Below are 24,501 nucleotides of genomic sequence, written 5' to 3'. Positions count from 1 at the left end.
AATGATGATTGTGTTGTTCCTTAATTTGACAGGTATAGAATTAACTGGATTAATCTAAAACCAGCATTCCTGTCCAGTTATTCTACAAACTATTTCTCACTTTATTCAACAGAAAATTAACAAAATCATGATCAATATCTTGACATAAAAATTGCATACACTGTGACAGAGGATTTTCTCCACATCACCCACTTCTTGTACTACACTGGTATACATGACCAATCTTATGTAAATACACAAATAAGAGGTCCACATGCATTTATACTAATATAATGTAGATATCTGCTTGACAACTTGCACATCATCACACACATTCAAATGTGATTATTGAGTGTACAGCTATGGTGTGTGTTAATAGCAAAGTAGGGAAGAATTGTTACCTTTAACACCAGAACATACACCTTTGCAAGTAGTTCTGATTATATGTTATGTTTTAACATTAGATATTTAACATAATATGATGTTAACTACAACCCATCTTTGCACTTGTGTGCACTTTTATCAGAATCAGAATGGTGTTTATTGCCAGGTGTAAGAGGTATACACTAGGAATTTGCTTTGGTTTTGTTGCTGCAAGTAAGCAGTATAATAACAAAAGGGTAGATAGATAAAAATGTTAGAATAAAATAAGAATAAACATTTTTTTAATTCTACTATTATAACATATACAAAATAAGCTATAAACAAAAATAAACATGATATAAACAGATAGTGCAAATATTGCCAGTGTGCAGATATAACGTGAGAGTGTCCTGTAATGGAAATGATAGGGTTGACCTTGTTGACCACTGTGAATCAGCCAAAATCAACCTGCATACCAAACAAAGGTCATCTATTGATACTGGTGATGGAGATCTGTACTGTTAGCGTTCCTGTTGGCCTATTACAGCGTGGAGAAACTCTCGAGTTTGTTGTAGACTAACACTGTGACTTTGATTTTCTCCACATCACCCACTTCTTGTATTACACTGGTATACATGACCAATCCTAAGTAAATACACAAATAGAGGTCGCTTGACAACTTGCACATCATCACATTAAAATGTGATTATTGAGTACAACTATGGTGTGTGTTAAGAGCAAAGTAGGGAAGAGTTGTTACCTTTAAGACCAGAACATACACCCTTTGCAAGCAGTTATGGTTATATATTATGATGTTTTAACATTACATATTTAATGTAATATGATGTTAACTACAACCCATCTTTGCACTTGTGTGCACTTTTAGATATAACGTTAGAGTGTCCTGTAATGGAAATGATAGGGTTGACCTTGTTGACCACTGTGAATCAACCAAAGCCAACCTGCATACTAAACAAAGGTGATCTACTGATACTGGTGATGGAGATCTGTACTGTTAGCGTTACTGTTGGCCTATTACAGCGTTGAGAAACTCTCGAGTTTGTTGTAGACTAACACTGTGACAGAGGATTTTCTCCACATCACCCACTTGTTGTACTGCACTGGTAAACATGACCAATCTTAAGTAAGTAAATACACAAATAGAGGTCCACATGCATTTATACTAATAAATAAACGCTTGACAACTTGCACATCATCACACATATTGAAATGTGGTTATTGATTACAGCTAGGGTGTGTTAATAGCAAAGTAGGGAAGAGTTGTTTTCCTTTAAGACCAGGACATACACCTTTGCAAGCAGTTATGGTTATATATTATGATGCTTTAACATTGCATATTAATAATAGTAATATGACGATAACTACAACCCATCTTTGCACTTGTGTGCACTTTTATCAGAATCAGAATGGTGTTTATTGCCAGGTGTAAGAGGTATACACTAGGAATTTGCTTTGGTTTAGTTGCTGCAAGTAAGCAGTATAATAACAAAAGAATAGATAAAAACGTTAGAATAAAATAAGAATAAAAAATTTAAATTCTACCAATATACAAAATAAGCTATAAACAAAAATAAACATTGCTATAAACAGACACTTTTGCAAGCAGTTATGGATATATATTATGATGTCTTAACATTACATATTAATAATAGTAATATGACGATAACTACAACCCATCTTTGCACTTGTGTGCACTTTTATCACAATCAGAATCAGAATGGTGTTTATTGCCAGGTGTAAGAGGTATACACTAGGAATTTGCTTTGGTTTTGTTGCTGCAAGTAAGCAGTATAATAACAAAAGAATAGATTAAAAACGTTAGAATAAAATAAGAATAAAAAATTTAAATTCTACCAAAATACAATATACAAAATAAGCTTTAAACAAAAATAAACATTGCTATAAACAGACACTTTTGCAAGCAGTTATGGATATATATGATGATGTTTTAACATTACATATTAATAATAGTAATATGACGTTAACTACAACCCATCTTTTGCACTTTGTGTGCACTTTTAGTGTGTGTCCTGCAATGGAAATGATAGGGTTGACCTTGTTTACCACTGTGAATCATGCAAAGCCAACCTGCATACTAAACAAAGGTGATACTGGTGATGGAGATCTGTACTGTTAACGTTACTGTTGGCCTATTACAGCCTTGAGTGTATTGTAGACTAACGTTAGCCTTACTCCTTTATACACAGCACTTGATTTACAACCAACACTCCCTACATATAGCAGTATGTCTTAGCTACTGGCTTAAATATTCATTGTTTGTTAACGTTTAGCTCCCACTTCCAGTTTCGGTCCGGGGCGTAACGTTAGCTAGCTATTAGCAACACAATGAGACATAAAACACCTGCAATTAATCAAAATAAAGAGGTATAGACTAAATGTTGGGTGATAAATACACTAAGTAGATTATAAATATTAACCCGTAACATCCTTAATGATGCTGTCTGTGTCATTTCAGTAGTTATAACGACTCGCGCTGCGGGACGCGTGCTAGCAGCCGATGCTAACGATGTTAGCTTGTTATTGCTAGCAGGCCAGTTTACAATGAATTAAATCACATTTTATCATCTCAACAGAGTTACTTACGGGGATGTGGGCTTCTGTAGTAGTTTCATAAATCCTTAGTCATGTTTACATATAAGTCACATGCTGTAACACAAATGTTATTCCGCGTAAATAATAGAATCTGGATGTTTGCTAGCGGCTACTCAATGTTTCATTCAGCAACATGGCGACCAGCGGTGACCCGGAAGTCCTTCCGTCTCCAGGAAGTTGGCCACCAAACAGGATTATTTTCAGTGTAAGAGCTTATTTTAGTACATTTTATTCTTAGTGACAGTGCCAGCCAGATGTTTTACTTACTTTAACAGCAGCACAATAATAGAAGCATAGCTGGGAGGAAGGTTTGGCTTCAGTGAGAAAACGCAAAACTTATTGTTTTATTGTATTATAAATATTGGATTTTTAATGATAAGAAGTAACTGTAACAATATGATTCATTTTGGGTTGTCAATGTTGTAAATTGGTTAAAAATTGTAATGGCAAGGCAAGGCAAGGCAAAGCAAGGCAAAGCAAGGCAAGGCAAAGCAAGGCAAGGCAAGGCAAGGCAAGGCAAGGCAAAGCAAGGCAAAGCAAGGCAAAGCAAAGCAAGGCAAGGCAAAGCAAGGCAAAGCAAGGCAAGGCAAAGCAAGGCAAGGCAAGGCAAAGCAAGGCAAAGCAAAGCAAGGCAAGGCAAAGCAAGGCAAAGCAAGGCAAAGCAAGGCAAGGCAAAGCAAGGCAAAGCAAGGCAAAGCAAGGCAAGGCAAAGCAAGGCAAAGCAAGGCAAAGCAAGGCAAAGCAAGGCAAAGCAAGGCAAAGCAAGGCAAAGCAAGGCAGCTTTATTTGTATAGCACATTTCAGCAACAGGGCAATCTAAAGTGCTTTACATAAACATTCGAGAACATTGCGACAAAGTGCAAAAGAACATTTTTTATTTTATTTGCACATATATAGAACTGCACAAAATCCAGTCAATGAAAAAAACAAACAAGAAATGTGTCAGGAGAGGTCAAGAAGCCACAGGCTTATATACAAAGGACCTCCCCCCCCTAAACCCCAGGAGATCAAAAATAACAATAACAAAAAAGGAAGAAAGATCTAAACTAACATAATTTTAAAAATACAACAAAAGTTAAACAACAACGAGAAGTACACAAAATGTGCAGAAAAACCTAACCAAACAGTGGAAAACAATCCAATAAAAACAATGAAATACATAAAAAGAAACAGTACAGGAAAAAAAAAAAGAAAATGTATCTAAACATATCAAAAGATAATTAGACCTCATGAATTAAATATGATAATTTCCTTTTAAAATTTTCTTTTAAAATGTTCAGCATTAAGACATAATTAAAACAGTTATAAAAACATAAAAACATTAAAGATTATAAAATAAAATAAAAACAAGCTAAAAATAAAAGCTAGGATTGAAGCTAAAATAGAATATAACACACAAGAGTAAAAGCTCTAGTACAGTATTAGATCGTTATCTGGTTTAATCAAAGGCAGCAGCAAACAGGAAAGTTTTAAGCTTTGATTTAAAAGAACTCAAGAGTTTCAGGGCCTGTGGGAAGACTCCTGAAACAAGAGATGTATTAACAATCTGTAAAAGCTCTGACACCATACAATCTGATTGAAAAGGCCTGTTGGCAGAATGTCAAGGCAGCAGGAGGAGGATTTTAGATGTTGTATGATTTCCTCCAGGTATGTCTGATTTATTGGATACAATTGTGTCATGTTATTTGCACCAAGTTTAAGTGGACGCAGGGGCAACAAACATCCTGTACCTGATAAGGAGGAAGTGACTGCTTGTCTGATTTTGTGAATTTTTTCTGTGAACAAAAGGTCAAAATTGTAATTTAAGTCAGTTTTGTGGAAAACTACTGATTTAACATGCAAAAGTAAAACAGACTTGAAGAGAATCCATAGTTTTAATAATAAATATTATTTATTTTTATCACACAGTGTGTAACAATTCATTTTGGCAAATTTGACCAGCAGTCATACAATAAAAGTAGAAAAGGCAATTTGATAAATTCTAACAAACACACATTTTCACAAAATATTGAATATGAAATTGTAATAAACTAGTGTACTATTGCAAAATCATGTAAAAATTCGTACAAATTAACAATCTTTTTCCATAAATCCAAACAGCTGGGGAAAAAAAACAAACTAATGTGCTCACATACGCGCAAACAAACAGCAGATAAACATAAGTAATGTGGCATGCAGTTAATGTCACTTAGTACCTTATGAATGATTACATCAACACTTGACAGAGGGCAATGTTGAATCAGTTCAACTAAAATCTCATTCAAATGCCAAAATATACTTATTGCAGTCTATGATGCAATCTTGCATCCACCAGTCTATGTGACTGTAAGACAATTATTCTGTATGAGTTCAAAACATAATTTCACTACCTTTACATCCACTACTCTGCTGTGATGAAAAATGTAAAAAAGCAGGCACAGTTTTACTATTTCTGCTATACATTTGGTCATCTCATCCAAAATATCCTGACTCCTGTTGGCGAGTGAACTAACAGTACACATGAAACCAACACTTCAAATTCAGAAAACAGCTAAACAATCTTTGTTTCAAGTACAACACATTCAAAATCAGTAATTATTTAATCTGATTATTCTATGTGCAAAACAACACACTGATATATACATCAGTCGGTAACAAAACAAAACAAATACTGAGAACAATGTACCTGATCAAAGTATTCAAACAATCATGACACTACCTGTCTTCAAGAACCAAAACAGGACTTCCAGTCTTTTCTGTGCATTTATGTAAAGATTACTGGCTGATGGGATAAGAGCAGATGCTCCAGTGGTCATTTCCCTTAAGACAGATCAAAGCGTGCATGTGTATTTGACAGTCTGGGAGGATTTACATTGAGGGCAGATGGATGAAGCAAGATAATACAGTTGCTGTGGCCGCAGTTGAAGAGTTCATGGCTGCTTGTTAAGTCTGCAGAGCAGAAAGGCGTCGCTCAATACACTGCTTACCTGAGAACAGAGAGATTGAAAAATTTAGATTAGCATAAAATCTAATAAAGATCACATGAGGAATCCACCGTTTTGTCCTCTCCGCCATTGTCGCTAAGAGCAGGGTCTCCGGTCCCTGTGTGTTGGTGTGTGTGGGAGAGAGACGCACAGGGACAACAGGCTGAGAGAGAGATCTATCCTCTGGAGAATGCATAATTGACAAATGTTTTAATTTGTATTACAAATTACATACAGAGTTTGTGAGATCAAACGTGCAAGATAATGCTTATGTAGCCTAATAAATAGGAAATTAATTTTCTTAATTTCTCCAATACCGATAGCAGAACCGTTAACGTTGGAGCTTATCGATACTACGGTCTTGAAAGAATTTGCCCCGCGGCTCGTTTAGTACCGGGTTTTGGTACCTATCCCTAGTCATAGTGCTGCTGCTACGTACATTTATCTATGCTGTCGCTGTCCTTCTGCTCCGTGATGATTCGGGACAGACCCTCCATCAGCAAAAGGGCTTTCTGGTAGCGCTGGACTGAAGCTGTGCCATAGTGGAACATCTCATCTAGAGCAGCACACTGCACCTGAAAGCAGTAAGAACACATACACATTAAGGCGAAGATAAAGATGCATACTGGATAGAATCTGATTTGAAGTGAATATCGTCATCATCGCCTGCTGTGCAGGGAGCTCACCATGTGCACAGTGTGGGTGTAGATGAGCTTCTCTGCTGTGAGTCCATTGAAGCGGTCCATAAGCTTCTGCTTGTCAAACAAGAAGGTCTGCAGGCGAAGGTTGAGGGAGCGACAGTATGTTACGCAACTCTTGTACAACTCATTCAGCTTCCTGATCACTGCACAAAGGAAACACAGTAAGTAAAGACATGTCACTGTTATAACAAATTAGGGCTGTCAAAGTTAACGTTGCCCACTCCCATGTTGATAACAGTATTAAATACTTGGCAAATCTCCCTTTAAGGTACATTTTGAACAGATTAAAAATGTGTGATTAATTTGCGATTAATCACGATTAACTATGGACAATCATGCGATTAATCGCAATTAAATATTTGAATCGATTGACAGCCCTAAAACCAATAGAAACTGACCCCTGTCATCACGCTTCAATTCTCACTCTTAGACTACCTGGATGGATCAAAGTGCTCTCTTCGCAATTTTAATGCTTTCAATTCTTTTAGACTATATCACTCATAAGCTCTTGTTCCTCCTGACGTACTACAAACTATGAACATTTAACAGACACCTTTCAAATCCACAATAGGAGAGTGGTTGATACTAAAAACCAGAGGCCGCTGGTCTCACCTTGTTTGACTGTAGCAGAGGGAAGGAGTCGGCCTTGTTTGATAGTCTCTTTAGCAGTGTGTAGTGCTGATGACAGGAACTCCTCAGCCTTCATGTACAACACTAACTGCTCTGCATAGCTGGAATCATGCACATAAGAAACAGTCATTTCCAAACAGATTTGTGAGGGAAGGGAGCTATAATATACATGTTGAGAAAATGTTAAAAAAAGCCTCTCACCTCCATTCTCGACTCAGAAGGCTGATCTGATCCGTCACCAAGCTCTGCTCTAGAAAGGAAACATCAGGACTGCTGACGGCATCCAGCCCCGGGTCCTTAGAAGAAGCCAACTCCATGACACAGTGGACGAAAGCCAAGGTGAAACGCAGGTCACTCAGAGCATCTGTGTGCGCCTGCTGTGAGAAGAACAAATACCGTGAATACAGAAACTGTTCATGTGGAATCTGAATTAGTCTGGGTTCACCTCACAGCATCATCATCATAGTATTCGTCTGTACCTCCATCAGCGTATCTTCCGGGAGCTCTGGAGGGTGAAAGACCAGGCTGATGTGCGGAGTAGCATCCATGGCTTCAGTCTCGCTGTTTCTGCGGCTTCCTCCCTGGTTAAGGCGGCTGTTCAGTAGCCAGGCTGAGTTAATGTAGCTGGGGGAGTCTGCATTTAAGACAAAGACAAATACAGCTGAAACCCTGAACAGAGGAAATACACGTAATGAAGAGAGCGTGGGAGTAACTGATGACACATTTTAGGTTTACAATATCCAGGCGGCTCTTATTGGCTTTGAATATTTTTTTAGCTTCTGATTCTTGTATGTTTTGTGTTTATTGTTAAGTTTTGGTATGTTTTTCATTGTGATGTTTTCTATCCCCGTTTGTACTTGTATTTGCTTTGTGATGTTATCTGTCCCTGTTTGTACTCATGTATGAAACTTTTTACTTGCTGCCCATCTTGACCAGGACTCCCTGGCGAAGAGATATTGTATCTCAGTGGGACCATTCTGGTTAAATACAGGATAAATGTGTTGTTTTATTATTATTTTTGATTTAAAAACTTGAATGTTCTTTTAAGAAAGGAAAAGCAGTACATAAAAAAATACAGCCTCATTGCATCACTCATAAATGTCCTTCATTAAGGGACTTCTCACAAACCTCCAACAACACAAGCTAAAATAAAATGAATGCACTCGACAGTGAGTCAATATTCAGGCTAGTTAGAAGAACACCTACCTGAGAACATCCTTGGGACTGCGGGATCAGGAGGAGTGTTTCCTCTGGATAGAGAACCCATAGTGAAGACTGCAGGAGGTGGACTGTCTGAGTACTGAAAGCCTCTATGACAACCAGTAGGTGGAGCTGTAGGAGCAAAGAAGAAGAGTTGTAGCCCAGCTGAACTGCAGCAGTAAATGACACAGTCATAGCAGAAGATACCTCAAAAATATACACTTTCTTTGTAACTTCTACATGTTGCAAACCTCCACAATGATGTGTGTGCTTATTTCACAATAGGTATTGATTTCATTATTACATAAAAACCTTCCCTTTGCATGACTTTAAAGGGTTATTTAACCATATTTGGCTAAGAAATCTGTACCCATCTTTCGCAATCTACAACAACAGCAGCTAAATAGTCTTAAATACTGGTGAACAAAGACAGACAGAATCAGTAGAAATAATATGACTGCTGGTCCTTTGTGCTCCGATGGTACCTGTTATATCCATGCCTTTCTCACAGTTGAGGCTCTCGTCGCTGCCCTCTTCAAAAAGGTGAGCTCCAAAGGCCGCCTTCAGCAGCATGTCGGACAGCCTGCCTGTGCTCAGTGATCTGGACATCCAATACAGACACAGACACCATCGAGAGCATTTCATTATTTATCAGATGGCGTATATCTTTTATACTGTGTGACATCTCTAGGTGCCAGGTGGCAGGTTTTCATATGAATAACATAGTCTCAATTACTGTATATGTAGATTAGTGACATAAACACATACAAATCATATCATTTTGCAGATCATATAACCATACTTGTTATGTTCATAATAATATATGAATAATATACCTTTTAAAAGGGCCCTTTTTATCGTCTGATTTCCTGTTGAAGTTGGTCTGGTAGGCAGGAGATGGGTCAAGGGATTGCAGGTCTAGGACGGTCCTGATTCGGTTTGGCATTCTTGATTGAAGCTGCTGTTGAAAAGCAAATGAAAATCTAATTTAATTGCTAGCATGTTTATACTGTACAATTAGGTGATGTTGCATTTCAGAACAATTTGATTCTACTGTGTGAGCTGGTTATAGTTATTCTACTGTAAGTCTTTGCTCTTTTGCTGTTCTGAGAGAGAGAAAGGTGAAACAACATTGCATCAGCTAGTAACAAGCTGTGTGCATTGCGAAACAAATGATGTTGTGTAGTAGTACAGATGTTTTAGAAGCTGACCTTGGGACTGGAGGTGTCCTGCATGTCAGCGAGCAGTCCAGTTCTTGTGCTGAGCGGGAGAGTCTGCTCTGTGGTCTTCGGGGTCATTCCCACTAGAGTATTATAAAGATTAAACCATTAAACTATGAGTCAGGCGGAAGGAAAGTGGGTACAGAGAAAATTAACCAGCAACACGTCACCACAAAACAACTCTGGCAATTCACTGAACATGACATATTACAGATGGTGGAATTTTTGTTAACACCCAAATGGCCCTGGTGGCTATCAACAAGTGACATTGCACTGACAAATTCCCATGTAGCGTGTTAAGCTGTAGGGGTGTGACCTAGAGAGCTGCTGTAAAAGAGCTCTGCTTAACAAACCCTCCCTAGATAGATGAAACAAAAGCTGATTGAGACGCCTACCTAGCGGGGAGGGCTGCTGTGGTCGGGCTCCTCCGGTTGCCAGCCGTGGGGAGTTGAGACTTGGAGCTCTGCTGCCTCCACATAGTGGGGAGCTGCTGCCAGCACCGCAGAGCGTGACCCTAGATGACACACGACACAGTTAGACAAAGGCAGAGGAGAATTGGTAATAACAAGACACTGAGGTGGGGTGGGTGCGGAGATAAGACAGCTGAACAGCTGTACATGCCTGGTGGAGCCATGCAGGCCGACGGGTTGCAGGTTCTGTTCCATACGCTGGTAGTTTTGGATCTGAGTGGGGACAGGAATGGGCACCGAGGGGCTGCAGATACGGCCGGCGATTTCAACAGGCTTGCTGAAGGGATGAAAGAGGGAGCAAAGGAATTAAACCCAGAGGAATGTTTTATTTATTTAACCTTTATATTTAACCAGGGAAGAAAAGCTCTTTTTCAAGAGAGCCCTGGCCAAGACAGCGGCAATGGGGTGTTTCAAACAAGATACACACAAACATTTAAAACACATAACATTTAAGCACGTCCTAATGCAATATTTGTACATATTTCATTTTTTTTTTTTAATATACTCATTTTCTGATTATTTTACTTTAGTACTTATATTTCTTTACATATATTTTGTTCATATTGTAGCATTATGTACACGCTGTAGCATTATATACATCATTTACATGTTACATACTACTTTATCTCTATTTTTCTACATTTCTTATGTTTATACAAGAGCAACTGTAACCCCCCGGGGATCAATAAAGTAAACACATAAAACAAACATGCAGTGTCAAGTCACAGTATACAACATACACGCAAACGTAAAAAACACATAAAACAAAACATATCCACGTATCCACTACAAAGTCATGTGCGTAGGAAGACAGACAGGAAGAAACATATCTAGCTATGGAGGCAATAACAAACTCCAATTAAATTGGCCTCCAGACCCGTCACTAAATTTTTAAAAGCTGTGAATGTGATGTTATAACAGAGGAATTCCCCAAAAAGTAAATGCACATGTTCTAATCTAAACTGATAATTTCTCATATCGGACATAAAATGAATATAAATACTGTTGGGTTTAAAGCTCACACTTAATTTACTCTTTAACCCACAAAAATGTGAACCTGCCTGGCTTCCTCTTACCTCACAGGCTTGGAGGGAGAGTGTAGCAGGGGAGAGGGTGGAGGAGTCTTTCCTGCATTTCTGGGACCTCTCTCAGCCAGCAGTGGGCTCCTGAAGAGAGATATTTGTTAGCTCTTGCTGCACAATGAATAATATTTACTAACATTCATTTTGCAAAACATTTTTAAACAAATATGTTCTGCATTTTTTTTTTTTTTACAGCCAATGGATCCTTGGAAGCTTCCGTGCAAGATGATGACTGTCACTGTGTTTTTGTACACATTAAAAAGCACCACATTCATATCCAGTCATATTCTTAGCAATTATTGCCTGATTCTGACAAGATATTGTGCACCAATCGGAGCAACTACTCACCCACTGTATATCAGGCAACTGTCAATAAGCGACCCAACCTCAAGCTCACATGTGCAATCACCTACAAAGCAGTGAAACAGAAATAGTCAGACAGATAATGACGATGATTAAAAACACCCAGATATCTACAGAGTGAGGCTGAGATGTCTTACTTGGAAACTGGGCAGGCACCATGACATAGTCCTCTGTGTAAGACGAGGTGTTCCTACTGTCCTGGTTGGCTATTTCTTTCAGCAGGAAGCCGGGGGTGTCCTGTGGAGGGGAGTACTGCACTTTGGGCTGAAGTCGGTGCATCTCTCCATCGGAATGCTAAGAGAGCATCAAATGAAACGACATTTACATTTCACATCATTGACCAAGGGATTTTGTTTTATAAATCCACTACAGGAGGAGCTGCTAGAGAAACTTAATCTTTCTTTTTTTTACTTTTTATTTATGACTCGTTAAACCATAGATTAACTTTGTTCTCCAAAATACAAAATAATTTCATCATACAATATCAATGACTAAAACAAAGAACATGCCATAACATAATCATAAATCCAAAAGCAATATTTTATGAGGGGAAAGAAGAAGAAGAAAAAAGAAACAAATAAAATATATATTTTTTAAAATCATTAATATTAATAATAATAATAATAATAGTAAGTAAGTGAGTGGAAAATACATTGAAATTCGTTAAATAATAATTTAATAATAATAATATTCATGATCATATAGGAAGGGAATGCATAGTATTATAATAAAATAAGTACTAACAAATTAGTTAGCTGATTGTGAGACAGTAATAGAAAGAGGGGCTATGTCATTATAATAGTTCTTCTTATTCCGCTTAACAATAAAAACATACTTCTCCACGGGCCAAATAAGAGAGAAGAGAAGAAGAAGAAAACAACATAAAAGAAAGCAAAACATGATCGGTACAGAGAGGTGTACGCACTTGAGGGGAGGCCGGATGGGATGTGGAGGAGCTGCCGGAGGAACTGGCCGAGCCTGAACTGGGGTAGGAGGGCACGGGAGCTGGAGAGCCTGTCAAAAACAGACACATAAAAGTGCTTGCGTTAGGACCCCGGCTACAGCACCTTTATTGATTCTAAGTTGTGCAGAGACGAGTAAGATACATACATTTCTTTGTGGGTGAGCACGTCTCCATGAAAGGATGGCGGAAAAATTCATCTGCAAATGTAAAGATTTAGATGTAAGACAGGCTTTTTAAAATGCTTATTATTATTAATTATGTTGGTTGTGAAGGTTAAAAAGGCAGAGTTTCACCAAAGCCGATCCGTTGTTTATGGTTTCTCTGCAGCATCCCCAACAGTAGGTGTCTCAGGTTAGGTGAAGTCTCCTTTGGGATGCTGGGAAAAGAGAAGGAAATCACTGAGTAGGTTAATTTCTACATGCTGTTTTACACACTGCGTTGTATGTGTAGCCTACATGTTGTTATGATGACATTTTGAACTTGCTGCTTCAGTGTGTCTACTGTGTTTGCATGATATACGTGGTCTTAAAATAAATAATATTTAGGTCACTTGTGTTTCATAAGCTCAGAGTGAGCTGTAAAATGTGTGAATTTTTAATCTAATTTTGCGGCTTCAGTGCAAAACCTCAGGGCATCATGGCACTCAGAGTCAGTACAGACTCTGTGTGTGTGTTTACGGCTGCGTTGAGCTATGTGGGCCATGTGGAAAATGATAGCCGTGCAGGTCACTAGCTGGCAGCTCGGAGCAGGTTATATATAGAATGACAAGAAAACAACAAACCCATGCCTCCTCACGCTGTGTCTTATCACGGGGCTTTATCGCCGCACACAGATAAGCAGGGCCACGAGCCATACGCAGGCTGGCAAAGTACACCATGAAAACAGTCCATAAATCCCTGTGAACGCTTTCCAGGTCCAAGTTCTGAGGGATTCAGCGTTCAAAATGACTTTAAATAGCCAGTAGAAGTAATTGTAAAGGCATCTGTCAACTGATATCAAAGCAGATATATTTAGTTTCAACATTACACACGGAAAACACCTCATATAGAGAAGTATATCATAAGCAGGGATCTAGATTAAGCATCACACATTTGTCAGATTTTTCAAATATCAACTGTGTGAGAGCAGCTGATCGAGAAAGTTCTAGATGATCGGCCCCCGTCAGATGTCTGTATCCGTTTCTTCCACATTAGGACTATATTTAGTGGTGGTATGGGATGTAGTGTTAAGCTGTCCGTGTGCACACCGAATATCATTCACATACACACACACACACACTCACATTCATCAGCAAACTGAGTGCAGAGAGGACAGATGCACTGTCTGTTTACACCCTCCTCCTATCATCTTCCTGTGTGTATAGTGTGTGTACAGTACAGATGTGTGTGTCGGCGTGGGGTCGTCCACTAACCTGGGTAGGAGGGTCCTGTTGCTTTCATAAAACAGACGCAGCTCCTGCGGTGTGCTGGCCTGTATACACACACACACACACACACACAACAAATGTGAGTTACACTTGAAAATGACACACAGACATAAACACATGCAAATGAATGCACCTGCATGCTTACAAACAAGTATTTGAATACTGGAAAGTTTGACTATTTCTTTGACTACATCATATAAAAAAACAAATTATGCCAGCCCCAGAGCATATAATCCAAAAATAAATAATATGTGGTGTTCGATGATCCCACCGAGGGCAAAGTGGAATGCTCGGAGATGCCAGCTAAGTAAACATCATCATCATCAGCAGCAGCTAACCTCACAACAACCCTTGGACTTATCTGAACTCATGGACTCGCCTGGCAGAAATAGAAATTTATCCTCCCTGTCATTCTCAGGGAAAATGCTTTCAAGGAAACTGCAACATATAAAACCTCACCACGGTACAAAAGGTCAAACAACAGAGCGTTTCTTCGTCTCTAACTGCTCATATATGGAGATAAAAATGGACTTTAGACAAAGAAGGGACCAAAGAAGACACAAAACGTGTCTTTATGTTAATCACAACTGAGGTAATCTGCAAGTACCAGTTCAACGGTGTCATCTGAGCAGCCACGTGAAAGCTAGAAAGTAATACTCAGGGTTGTGAAACGATATTTGCTTTGGGTCGGGAGAAATGGCTCGCAGCCATTTCCGCATCCCCACCCCCCCCGATCAGTAAACAAGGTGCTTTCCTAACAAGTAGTCAAGCTGTTCCAGCATTTTCCAACTAATAACACTGGAGAGCAGAGTGTCACCCAGCAGGCAGGTGGTTATTAATGGCTGCGTTTTGGATCATGTGTTCTTCCGTGTTGTGAAAGAGACGCATCATGTTCAGTTTTGTGTTGACAACAACGAGTCTGCCCTTTCTGGGAAGTAAAACAATTTCATGACTATTTGTGATTATGTAATGCAGCGATTCTCAAAGTGGGGTCCGTGGCACTCTGTCAGGGGGTCTGCTAAATAATTAGCTACAAATTATAAAACTGTGCTGTATCCTTAAAAAGTGCAGATGGGGACCATTTGCACCAATAAAACAAGCACATCGTGTCCATTACTCCCACCCACGTTAGCTTTGGTCAATAGAAACTGATATGATTGTGACACGCAGGGATAAGTTGAAGCACTTACTGACAGTCAGCTTTAGACTGGTAAGTTTAAACGTCTGGATGTATGAGGACTATGCCAGTCTTGCGATACTGTTCATTTCCTGGAAGCTTTTATGATCAATTACTTTAGATATAGGCTATAAATGCTGTTAAGTTGAGTCCAAATGCAAATTGAATAATATCCCCCTCTGTTTAAAAGGTATATAAGTGGTATTAACATTAAATAACACTGCAAATTTCCCCTCTGTGTGACTAATAAAAGATGATCTCATCTTATTTTAACATGATTCAAATTGAAATGTGTTTCTGTTTATCACTATCAAACAGGTCTGAAGTATTTAGGTTGAAATAGTCCCAATCTAAGACAGGCATCTAAGAGTACAAATGGTAGTAAACGTTATCCCCTGTAAGGGGTCCCTGGCCCCAAAAAGTCTGAGAACCCCTGATATAAGGGACCTTAGCGAGCATTTGTGGGCAAATTGCTGAATCCATTTACCTAAAAAGAGTGATGTTACAGTTTTTGTATCTGCGTGTGTGTGTGCCACTCACGTGAAACGGCGCCTTTCCAGTCAGACACTGGTACACGATAGTGCCGATGCTCCACAGATCAGCCTTGGCATCGTAGTTCTGGGACATGATGACCTCAGGAGCCTGTGTCCAGACAAACACAGCTTACGGCTTAGAAACACGGTGACATTACACCTGGTTGGTGCATGAAACAACCAAGAGACCTTAATACTCACCATGTACATGGGAGAGCCACACAGCGTGGCTGCCATCGTGTTCATCTGGAGATGACGTGCGAACCCAAAGTCAGCTGGAGGGTGAGCAAAATAAGGTGAGAGACATACAGTAGTGTGTGTGTGTGTGTGTACAGTTAGAAATTCATTCATTCATTCAAACATCAACCAATGCATTTTCCCCGACAAAGGTTGCGTCCGAAATTCCATACTAACATGCCATTTAGTACGCCAAAACAGTATGTGAGATTTTGTAGTATGTCCGAAGCCTTAGTATGAAACCAATAGTACGCAAATCGCATACTATTTCCGGTGAAATATTACAGTATGCAAATACTGGACACTACGGTGGCATAAATATCCCAAAATGCAATGTTGTAGTGACGACAACGTTCATCACAGACGTTGATGGACGGCTCTGTAACATCAATAACGCTTCGATTTAAATGTAAGTATAAGATTTCCCTTTGCTAGGTGTAATATATTACTTTTAATTAATTCAGCTCACAAATCACCTTTGGTCACATGAGGTTGGCACAGGTTACCATGGTTACGCATCTCCAACCGGCAAGGAGGCTCTTAGGAAGTTACGACGTGAAGTACTGCTCAGTGCGTCCGAATGTTGACCGATAGTACACATATTGGGTATGTTGGGCATAGTATTCGATTTTGGGCGCAGCCTTACTGTACATTCACTTCTTCTAATACTCTACACTGAGTGAGGTCATTACCAATCTTAATGCAGGTGTTGATGGGGCTGGACCGGCGCCTCTCCGGGTGGCAGAGCAGGATGTTCTGGGGTTTGAGATCTCGGTGGAGGATCCCTTTGATCTGCAACACCTTCATGGCCTGACCGATCTGCTGCAGGAACACTCGGATGGTGTCCTCACTTAACGTGCCCTTAGCTGAGGGTCAGAGGGATGAAATTAAGAAGACGATGGAGGAGGAAGGTAGCGTGGCAGTAAATTGAAGGTTTCTCATATTGCATGGTGTGTAGATGTAGATGAAGAGGTGAAGCAAGGCGTGAGAAAAGACACTGTCAGCGTTTATTACCAGCACGTTGGCCCCCGCTCAAGTGCCGTTCTGTCAGACTGTAGTGATGCAACTATTATTTTAATACCTGATTTCTAGGATTAAGTTACTAGAGCTTTATGTAATACAAATTGATCAACAGTTAAAAACAAAATTGGGACCTCTAACCTGAAATTGTTGTAGATTTACTTGATAAATGAAAGAATGGTCATCATTGCTTTTTACAATTAACTCATTGATTAATTGTTTTAGTTATTAGTTATTTTGCATTTTATTTCGAGTGACATCTCAAATAGTTTACATTTTGTGATCACTTTCTGATGCTAACATGCATAAAGACTGACTATTGAACTAATAATGAACATGGTTAAAAGGTTATTGTAGCATATTAGCTTCCAGATCTTATTAGAGATTAAAAGATTAGTCAATTATTCAATCAACAGAACATTAACCAGTACTATTTAAGCACAAATGCCAAATATTTACTGGTTTCAGCTTCTCAAATGTGAATATTTTTCTCCTTTTTTATGTATTCTATGATATTAAACTACATTAGAGCTGCAGCGATCAATCGATTAATCAATTAGTCGTAAACTATTAAATGAATTGCCAACTATTTTGATAATCGATTAATTGGTTTGAGTCATTTTATAAGCTTCATTCCAGCTTCTTAAATTTGAATATTTTCTGGTTTCTTACTCCTCTATGACAGTAAACTGAATTATCTTTGAGTTGTGGACAAAACAAGACATTTGATGATGTCATCTTGGGCTTTGGGATCTCTGATCAACATTTTTCACAATGTTCTGACATTTTATAGAACAAACGACAAATCGATTAATCGAGAAAATAATCAACAGATTAATCGACAATGAAGATTAGTTAGTTGCAGCCCTGAACTACATATATTTTTCGATTTTGGACTGGTGGTCAGACAATTTGAGAATGCCACCTTGGGTTTTGGGAAACTGTAATGGGAATGATTAATTAGGAAAATAATCAACATATTAATGACAATGGAAATCATTGTTAGTTGCAACCCTCAATCTTTCTTTGAATTAGATCTACTCTGTTTGTTCTTACACTCTCACCAGAATCTCTAATATGATGCACAACTCTCTAATCACATCAGCGTCACCGCTCTCACACTTCGTGGAAGAGAATTTTGTTTACGAGGGGGCTACATTTGGATATTAATGTCAGGGCCGTCTGACACGCACCCCCTTCCCAGTATATTCAGTATTTCTAGCTGCAGTGTTTTTCCACCGAAGCACCGGGGATAAGTGAGTGGCAGATGGGTGAGGTCATGTGGGTGCTCCTTGGACCTTGCCAAGTGTGACTGAGTGTTGTGCTGCAAATAGCTGGATGTTCCTCCTTGGCAGCGACGACACAGAATGGGCAAGTCTACAAAATAAGAGACGCTGGCGAGGTGACAGAATTAGACCGGTGATCCACATTTGACTGGACACCAGCGGAGGTAAATTCAGCCTGGGAAAAAAATCAACTCCATACACTAAGCTGCGTCATCGTATTTTGGAGCAGGGTTTGAAACTTGAAGCGGGGCATATTTTCAGTGTGATAGTCTAGCCAGAATGTTTTTTTTTTTTTTTTTTTATCATTCTAAGGATTCAAAAATAAAAGCTGTAAGTTATTTTGTCCACTTGTTTCCTCATTTGTAGAGAAAACCTCATCACAAGCCAATTTAATTCTATCTGGGTCAAGCACTTTTAGAGTATTAGTGATAATTTACCCACTGACCTGTTGAAACCTTAAACCTGAATTCTACAGTTGTTCTGCTCTGCCTCCTCAAAATCCTATTATTCCTACAAAACACGGAAAAGGCTTAGCCAAGCCTCTTAAAAGCCAAACTGACCTGCCAGCACAACAGTAAGCTGCTCCAAACAGATAAACTGTGAATTTGAACCTCTAATGCAACAGTGAGGTAAAAATGTCCCCCCAAAATGGAAAACTTTACAGTAGTGAGACGAGAGCTATATTAAGCTCTGTAGCAAACTTACAGTGAAGGTACTCTGCCAGGTCGCCTCCATTGCAGTACTGAAAAGACGAGACAGACACGTCTCAATAGAAGCTCTGACAATGGTGCCGTGTTAGTGAATGTGATTTGCATCTCCACAGACCAGGCATTACCATTTCTAACTCACCTCCATGACGAGATAGACACATCCCCCCATTTCCTGTTGAGAAAGCCAAATAAAATGCTTATTATCATTAACAAAAGTTATAGTAACTGGAATACACTTTTTAATTACATTTAATTCATGTAGAAAGTTGTGAAATTAGGACATGGACCAACAATCCGTCAATGTCTTAGCAGCTGTGCCCCCAGGTTACACAACAAGTGACTCATTTCTTAGACCGAGGTTGACTCTTTTTTGGACCGTCACCAGCTGCGCTTCTAGAAATTCTGGGCCCCCTGACAGCAGCTCAACTCAGGGGCCTGAAACTGTACCCCATCATGGCCCCTGTCCAGCTCTCGACCCTTTGAATCATCCAAGAGCCCTCCAGAATTCGGCTCATTACCGTTGAAAAAGTCACAGAGCGGTGAGGTGACATAAGGTGGGGTAAAAAGGGTGTCGGTACCACCTGATTGAAATCATGAGCGGGGGAGCGAATTGCCTCTTTCTTTGTCTTTAGTATCACATCAACACCCCGGCTATTGTGATGCATTAAGTATAACAGACAATAGAGAGGGCAGGTTGTGCCGATACTAGGTAAATGAACACACTGCTGCTGTCTTCAAAAGGCTCCTTCAGCCTGACCTAGAATCTAAAACCATTAGCCTTGCATGCTGGTGTGCGTCCGCTGTGAGACACTACTCACACTGTGTGTGTGTTTATTAAGCCTTTGTTTAACCGGCTGCACCCTGCCATCTGTCAGGAACAGCGAGAGATCAGCTCACTCCTGTCTGGCAGGTGTCAGTAAGGTGAGAAGAGGAAAGCACACACACATCCAAGCAAATGGTTAATTGCCTGTGTGCTGTGTGTGTGTGACCTCTTTTTTGTTTGAAGAAAGAAAAGTTCAATTTGATATAAACTACAGATCCAGCTCAGGTCACTGAGGTCGCTACAGCCCCGAGGAAAAACTACAACATCCGACAGCCAAGTCTGTGCCACACACCATGAGCAAGTGACGTTCAGTGCTGAGGCAACATGTCAACATTTGCAATATGTGGCAGCAAAGTTTCCACGTGTGTATTGCTGTGTGTAAGAAGAGACAAACCATATTTACCTGATAGTCAAGTAGTCTGACAATGTTTTCATGTTTGAGTTCCTAGAAGAGGAAAAACATGTTAGTTAAAAGGCACACACACACAGAGAGCGAGAGAGACACAGGATGTGTGGCAACATTAAAAGTCAACTTAGTACCTTTAATATTTTGATTTCTTTACCAAGCAGAGACTGAGATTTGGCTAAGTTTTTCTTGTTGATACATTTCACAGCAACCACCCAGTCACGCTTCTTAAAAAAAGTTAAATAAAAAGCAGGTTATAACATTACATTTATCAACAATGACAAAGGAAAAAATGTGTCTCAAGATATAATAAAAGTTACCTCTTTATGTCTGCCTTTGAACACAACTGCAAAGGCACCGTGGCCAATCAGGTCTTTCCTGTTGAACTCAAACTTGCCAACAGTCTCCATCATGGATAATAAATAATAAAAGATAAAAAAAGTATCCTGTGCAGGTTCAAGAGGCTGAAACACACGTACAGTCCCACGACACTTCTTCCCTGGTGCCGGTAAATCCCATTTCATTGATGGAAAACACAGTCTTCACACGTGACAAGCTCCATACTCGAAGAAAACATTAGAAAGTTTCTGTCAACACAAAAAAAAGTTAAAAAAAACAAACAAAAACAACGTGCGTAGGAATAAACAACTGTGCGTAAAGACCCCACTGTGTCTTATTTAACCATTCAAATGCGTCCCCGTTACTTTCTAGAGCCGGTCCACGTTAAAAGTTCACGTTAGTGTTGTTTTCAGACACTGAGCTCAGATATTATTGTCTTTCTCACCTTTCTACCAGACAGGACACACGCTGCTGGAGTTATTCATGGCTCACGACGCGCATGCGTAAAACAGACTTGATGGCGCCTTCAGGGACACCTCGTAAACTAGTAACTCAGTGTCTTAATTTGGATAAGATTTATTTTTAAACACTATATCAAGAAGGAGAATTTTCCAAAAGTAGTGTCATAGTGGCTGTTTTTTTATTATTATTATTATTTTAGGTGTCTACCAGCATAGGGCATTTTTTTTTGCTCTTGTATGTATGATCCCTATAATATTTTCATTGGTCATAAATGTATAGCCTATGTACAAAACAAATTAAACAAAGACCCCAAAAAATATTCACAAAATAAATAACCATAAACAGTATTCCATCAATTACGTTTGCCATTTATATTCTTTTTATTTATTTATCTATTTTTTGTATATAATATGTTTTTCCTGTATCTATACTGGCTTATTTTATATTAAGAAGAAGAAAAGAATAATACTTTATTGATCCCCAGAGGGGAAATTCAATTTTTTCACTCTGTTTTCTTACACACACATTACACACAGGCCTGAAATACACACGTGCACAAACAGGACCTATATACATGCATTAATGGAGAGCCAGGGGGCTGCCCCTGACGGGCGCCCCGAGCAGTTGGGGATTTGGTGCCTTGCTCAAGGGCACCTCGGCAGTGCCCAAGAGGCAAACTGGTATTTCTCCAGCTACCAGTTCACACTCAGTACTTAGTCCATGCGGGGACTTGAACCAGCGACCCTTAATTTAAGACCAAGAAAGTGGATCATATCAGTCCAGTTCTCAGGTCTCTACACTGGCTTCCTGTCTCTCAGAGAATTGATTTCAAAATACTCCTGCTGGTTTACAAAGCACTAAATGGTTTAGGGGCCAAAATACATTTCTGATCTTCTGCTATGTTCTGAACCATCCAGACCTCTCAGGGTCATCTGGATCAGGTCTGCTTAGTGTCCCCAGAGTCACAACTAAACATGCAGAAGAAGCGTTCAGTTTTTATGCACCAAATATCTGGAACAAGCTCCCAGAAACCCTCAGGACCAAGTCCAACTCTGAGTTCTTTTAAATCAAAGCTTAAAACTTTCCTGTTTGCTGCTGCCTTTTATTAAACCAGATAACGATCTTATATACTGCACTAGAGCTTTTACTCTTGTGTGTTATATTCTATTTTAGCTTCGATCCTAGCTTTTATTTTTAGCTTGTTTTTATTTTCTAATCTTTAATGTTTTTATAACTGTTTTAATTATGTCTTAATGTTCTTTTGCACTTTGTTGCAATGTTCTTGAATGTTTATGTAAAACACTTTGAATTGCCCTGTTGCTGAAATGTGCTATACAAATAAAGCTGCCTTGCCTTGCCTTAATTTGGCTAAGATGGGCAAAGATTTATTTTTTTAAACGCTATATCAAGAAAGAGCATTTTCCAAAAGTAGTGTCAAGGTGGCTCTTGTATGTATGATTTATCGTGCCATCAATCATTGGAATAGCTGCCCTCTTTACATCTGTCAATCCTCTAACAAATCCTCATTCAAATACCATCTAAGAATACATTACTTAAGCAGCTGATCCATAGTCCAGTGTTGGTCATGTATGGTTTTTCTTTTGTTCCTTTTCCCTGATGATGGGCCTTGAGGGCTAAATGGTTGTGGAAGATGTGTATGAATGTGAAATTTATATGACCCCAGGAAGACTAGCTGGTGCCATTGGTATCAGCTAATGGGGATCCTTTTTAAATAAATTAATGATCCCTATAATATTTTCATTGGTCATATAGGTCAATGTATAGGCTATGTACAAACAAATTAAACAAAGATCAAAAAAAATATTCACAAAATAAATAACCATAAACAGTATTCCACTCACAACAAAATCAATCACGATTACCATCTCTCCTCCACCACCATAACAAATTCACACACGGTATTACCTGCCCCAAAGGCCCAGACCTATAGGTGACCAGTGATGGTTATCATAACGGAGTTAAAGGGCTCGGTTAAAGGACCATTATTATGCTCATTTTCAGGTTGATACTTGTATTTTGTGTTTCTACTAGAACATATTTACATGCTGTAATGTTAAAAAAAACCTTTATTCTCCTCATGCCTGATTATACCTGTATTTACCCTCTGTCTTAAACGCTCCGTTTAGCGCATTTTGACGGAATTACAACGGAATTGCAACAGAATTGCGTTGCTAGGCAACAGTTTGGGTCCATGTGTACTTCCTGTCAGCTGATGACATTCACATACACTGCAACCAGGAATAAACTGGGACACATTTAGAATGTTTACGTTTAAAACTGTGTAAAGGGTCTAAATATTGTATATTTGTGACATCACAAATGGACAGAAAGCCTGACAAATGCAGAGTTTCTGAATACGGGCTGTGTGTATTTCCTTGTGGATTGAGCGATTCAATACTTTCACAGTATTTATATGGGACTTAAGTCTTCTTTATAATAAAAAAACATGAAAAAAAAACACTTTTTTATAATATGGGACCTTTAAAGTTCCTTCTGAAAAACAGAAGAATTAACCTTTATTCAGTCTGAGGACGACAACAACAAAGAGGCCACTACACATTCAAACTCTGTCCTCAGGTTTTTGAAACAATGATGCATTTTAGACATTTATGGCCCAGACAACGGCCTACTGTCTCATAAACCATCGGTGCCTAACATCACAGAAACACCTGCCACTTTTGTTGTTGTGTGTTTAAAGGATATGGTTCATCATTTTTTAAAGTCTGTCTTAAAACAATTGTCTTGTACCCATATGTACATCAAAGCAGGTTTTGCTCACAGTTATTATTACTCCTGGCCAGTATAAGGCAAATTAAGAGATCCCTTCCAATGTAAATGATGGGGAACAAAAATCCACAGTCCTTGTTATGTGTAAAAAATATATTTCAGCATTTATCTGAATCTGATATGCAGTCTGAGTTAATCAAATCAAGTGGGTATCTTCAGAAGTTAAGTCTTTTTAGTACATCTCCTTCTGTGTTTCTCCAGACAGTAGTTTTACACGAACAGGAGGAATGAAAACTTGTTTCAATGTAAATATGGACACCCGACTAGTCTTTTGAATAATGCAGGCTATCTCCATATCAGTCACATCGACAGTAACTTGCAGGTTTTGGTATTCTTCAAAGCCATCCTTACCAAAAATGGATTAATAACAATGTAATTCACAGTTACACACAAAAGTATCCACAAAATAACATAAGGGGTACCACCCTACAAATGTGAACACGATGGTGAAAATCATGCAATAAAGATGACGCTGATTTCTTGTCATAAACGTTTTATAATAAAGATAATTGGAAGCACAAACCATAGTACCATAAGACACCAATCATGAAAGGCCATACAAGCATAGAAATATTGAAATATTTAACTTTAAACTTGACATGAAAAGTGAGCATAGAGTGACTTACAGTAAATCCTGTTTTAGGAAACTTAATGTTGGTACAGTGTAAGATTGATGACATTTTAAAATATGTCATCTCCCTCCAT

At 38.9% G+C, this 24,501-nt stretch overlaps 2 protein-coding genes across 12 annotated transcripts in view; both read right to left on the bottom strand.

The window, feature by feature from the left end:
* Window positions 1–3,142, bottom strand: part of ep400 (E1A binding protein p400) — a 31,266-nt gene extending 28,124 nt beyond the window's left edge. For all 7 annotated transcript variants that reach the window (XM_037777306.1, XM_037777307.1, XM_037777308.1 and 4 more), the window contains exon 1: window positions 2,968–3,142. The gene's annotated coding sequence lies outside the window, so the exon portion shown is untranslated. The remainder of the gene's footprint in view (window positions 1–2,967) is intronic.
* Window positions 3,143–4,843: 1,701 nt separating this feature from the next.
* ulk1a (unc-51 like autophagy activating kinase 1a) lies at window positions 4,844–20,994 on the bottom strand. Of its 5 annotated transcripts, XM_037777434.1 has the most exons (28): window positions 20,508–20,994; window positions 20,322–20,414; window positions 20,185–20,226; window positions 19,098–19,130; window positions 18,954–18,990; window positions 18,261–18,339; window positions 16,635–16,808; window positions 15,907–15,980; window positions 15,713–15,814; window positions 13,981–14,039; window positions 12,863–12,945; window positions 12,716–12,766; window positions 12,531–12,619; window positions 11,743–11,899; window positions 11,591–11,651; window positions 11,237–11,326; window positions 10,312–10,437; window positions 10,086–10,204; window positions 9,682–9,773; window positions 9,307–9,431; window positions 8,956–9,071; window positions 8,477–8,602; window positions 7,750–7,904; window positions 7,472–7,647; window positions 7,253–7,371; window positions 6,626–6,783; window positions 6,379–6,514; window positions 4,844–5,942 (listed from the first exon to the last, which is right to left on the bottom strand). In XM_037777434.1, the coding sequence occupies exons 3-28, from the start codon at window positions 20,214–20,216 to the stop codon at window positions 5,899–5,901; spliced, it is 2,613 nt and encodes an 870-aa protein (XP_037633362.1). In that variant the 5' UTR covers window positions 20,217–20,226; window positions 20,322–20,414; window positions 20,508–20,994; the 3' UTR covers window positions 4,844–5,898. The 5 variants fall into 5 exon arrangements, 4 of the variants coding, with proteins under 4 accessions (XP_037633362.1, XP_037633359.1, XP_037633360.1 ...); XM_037777431.1 differs by lacking the exon at window positions 18,261–18,339; XM_037777432.1 differs by lacking the exon at window positions 18,261–18,339 and having other exon boundaries at window positions 9,307–9,428.
* Between the last annotated feature and the right edge of the window lie 3,507 nt (window positions 20,995–24,501).

This window comes from Sebastes umbrosus, chromosome 8 (genome assembly GCF_015220745.1).
Source record: "Sebastes umbrosus isolate fSebUmb1 chromosome 8, fSebUmb1.pri, whole genome shotgun sequence".
NCBI lineage: Eukaryota > Metazoa > Chordata > Actinopteri > Perciformes > Sebastidae > Sebastes > Sebastes umbrosus.
The sequence above is the reverse complement of the archived record's forward strand: the minus strand, read 5'-3'. Positions and strand labels throughout refer to the sequence as shown.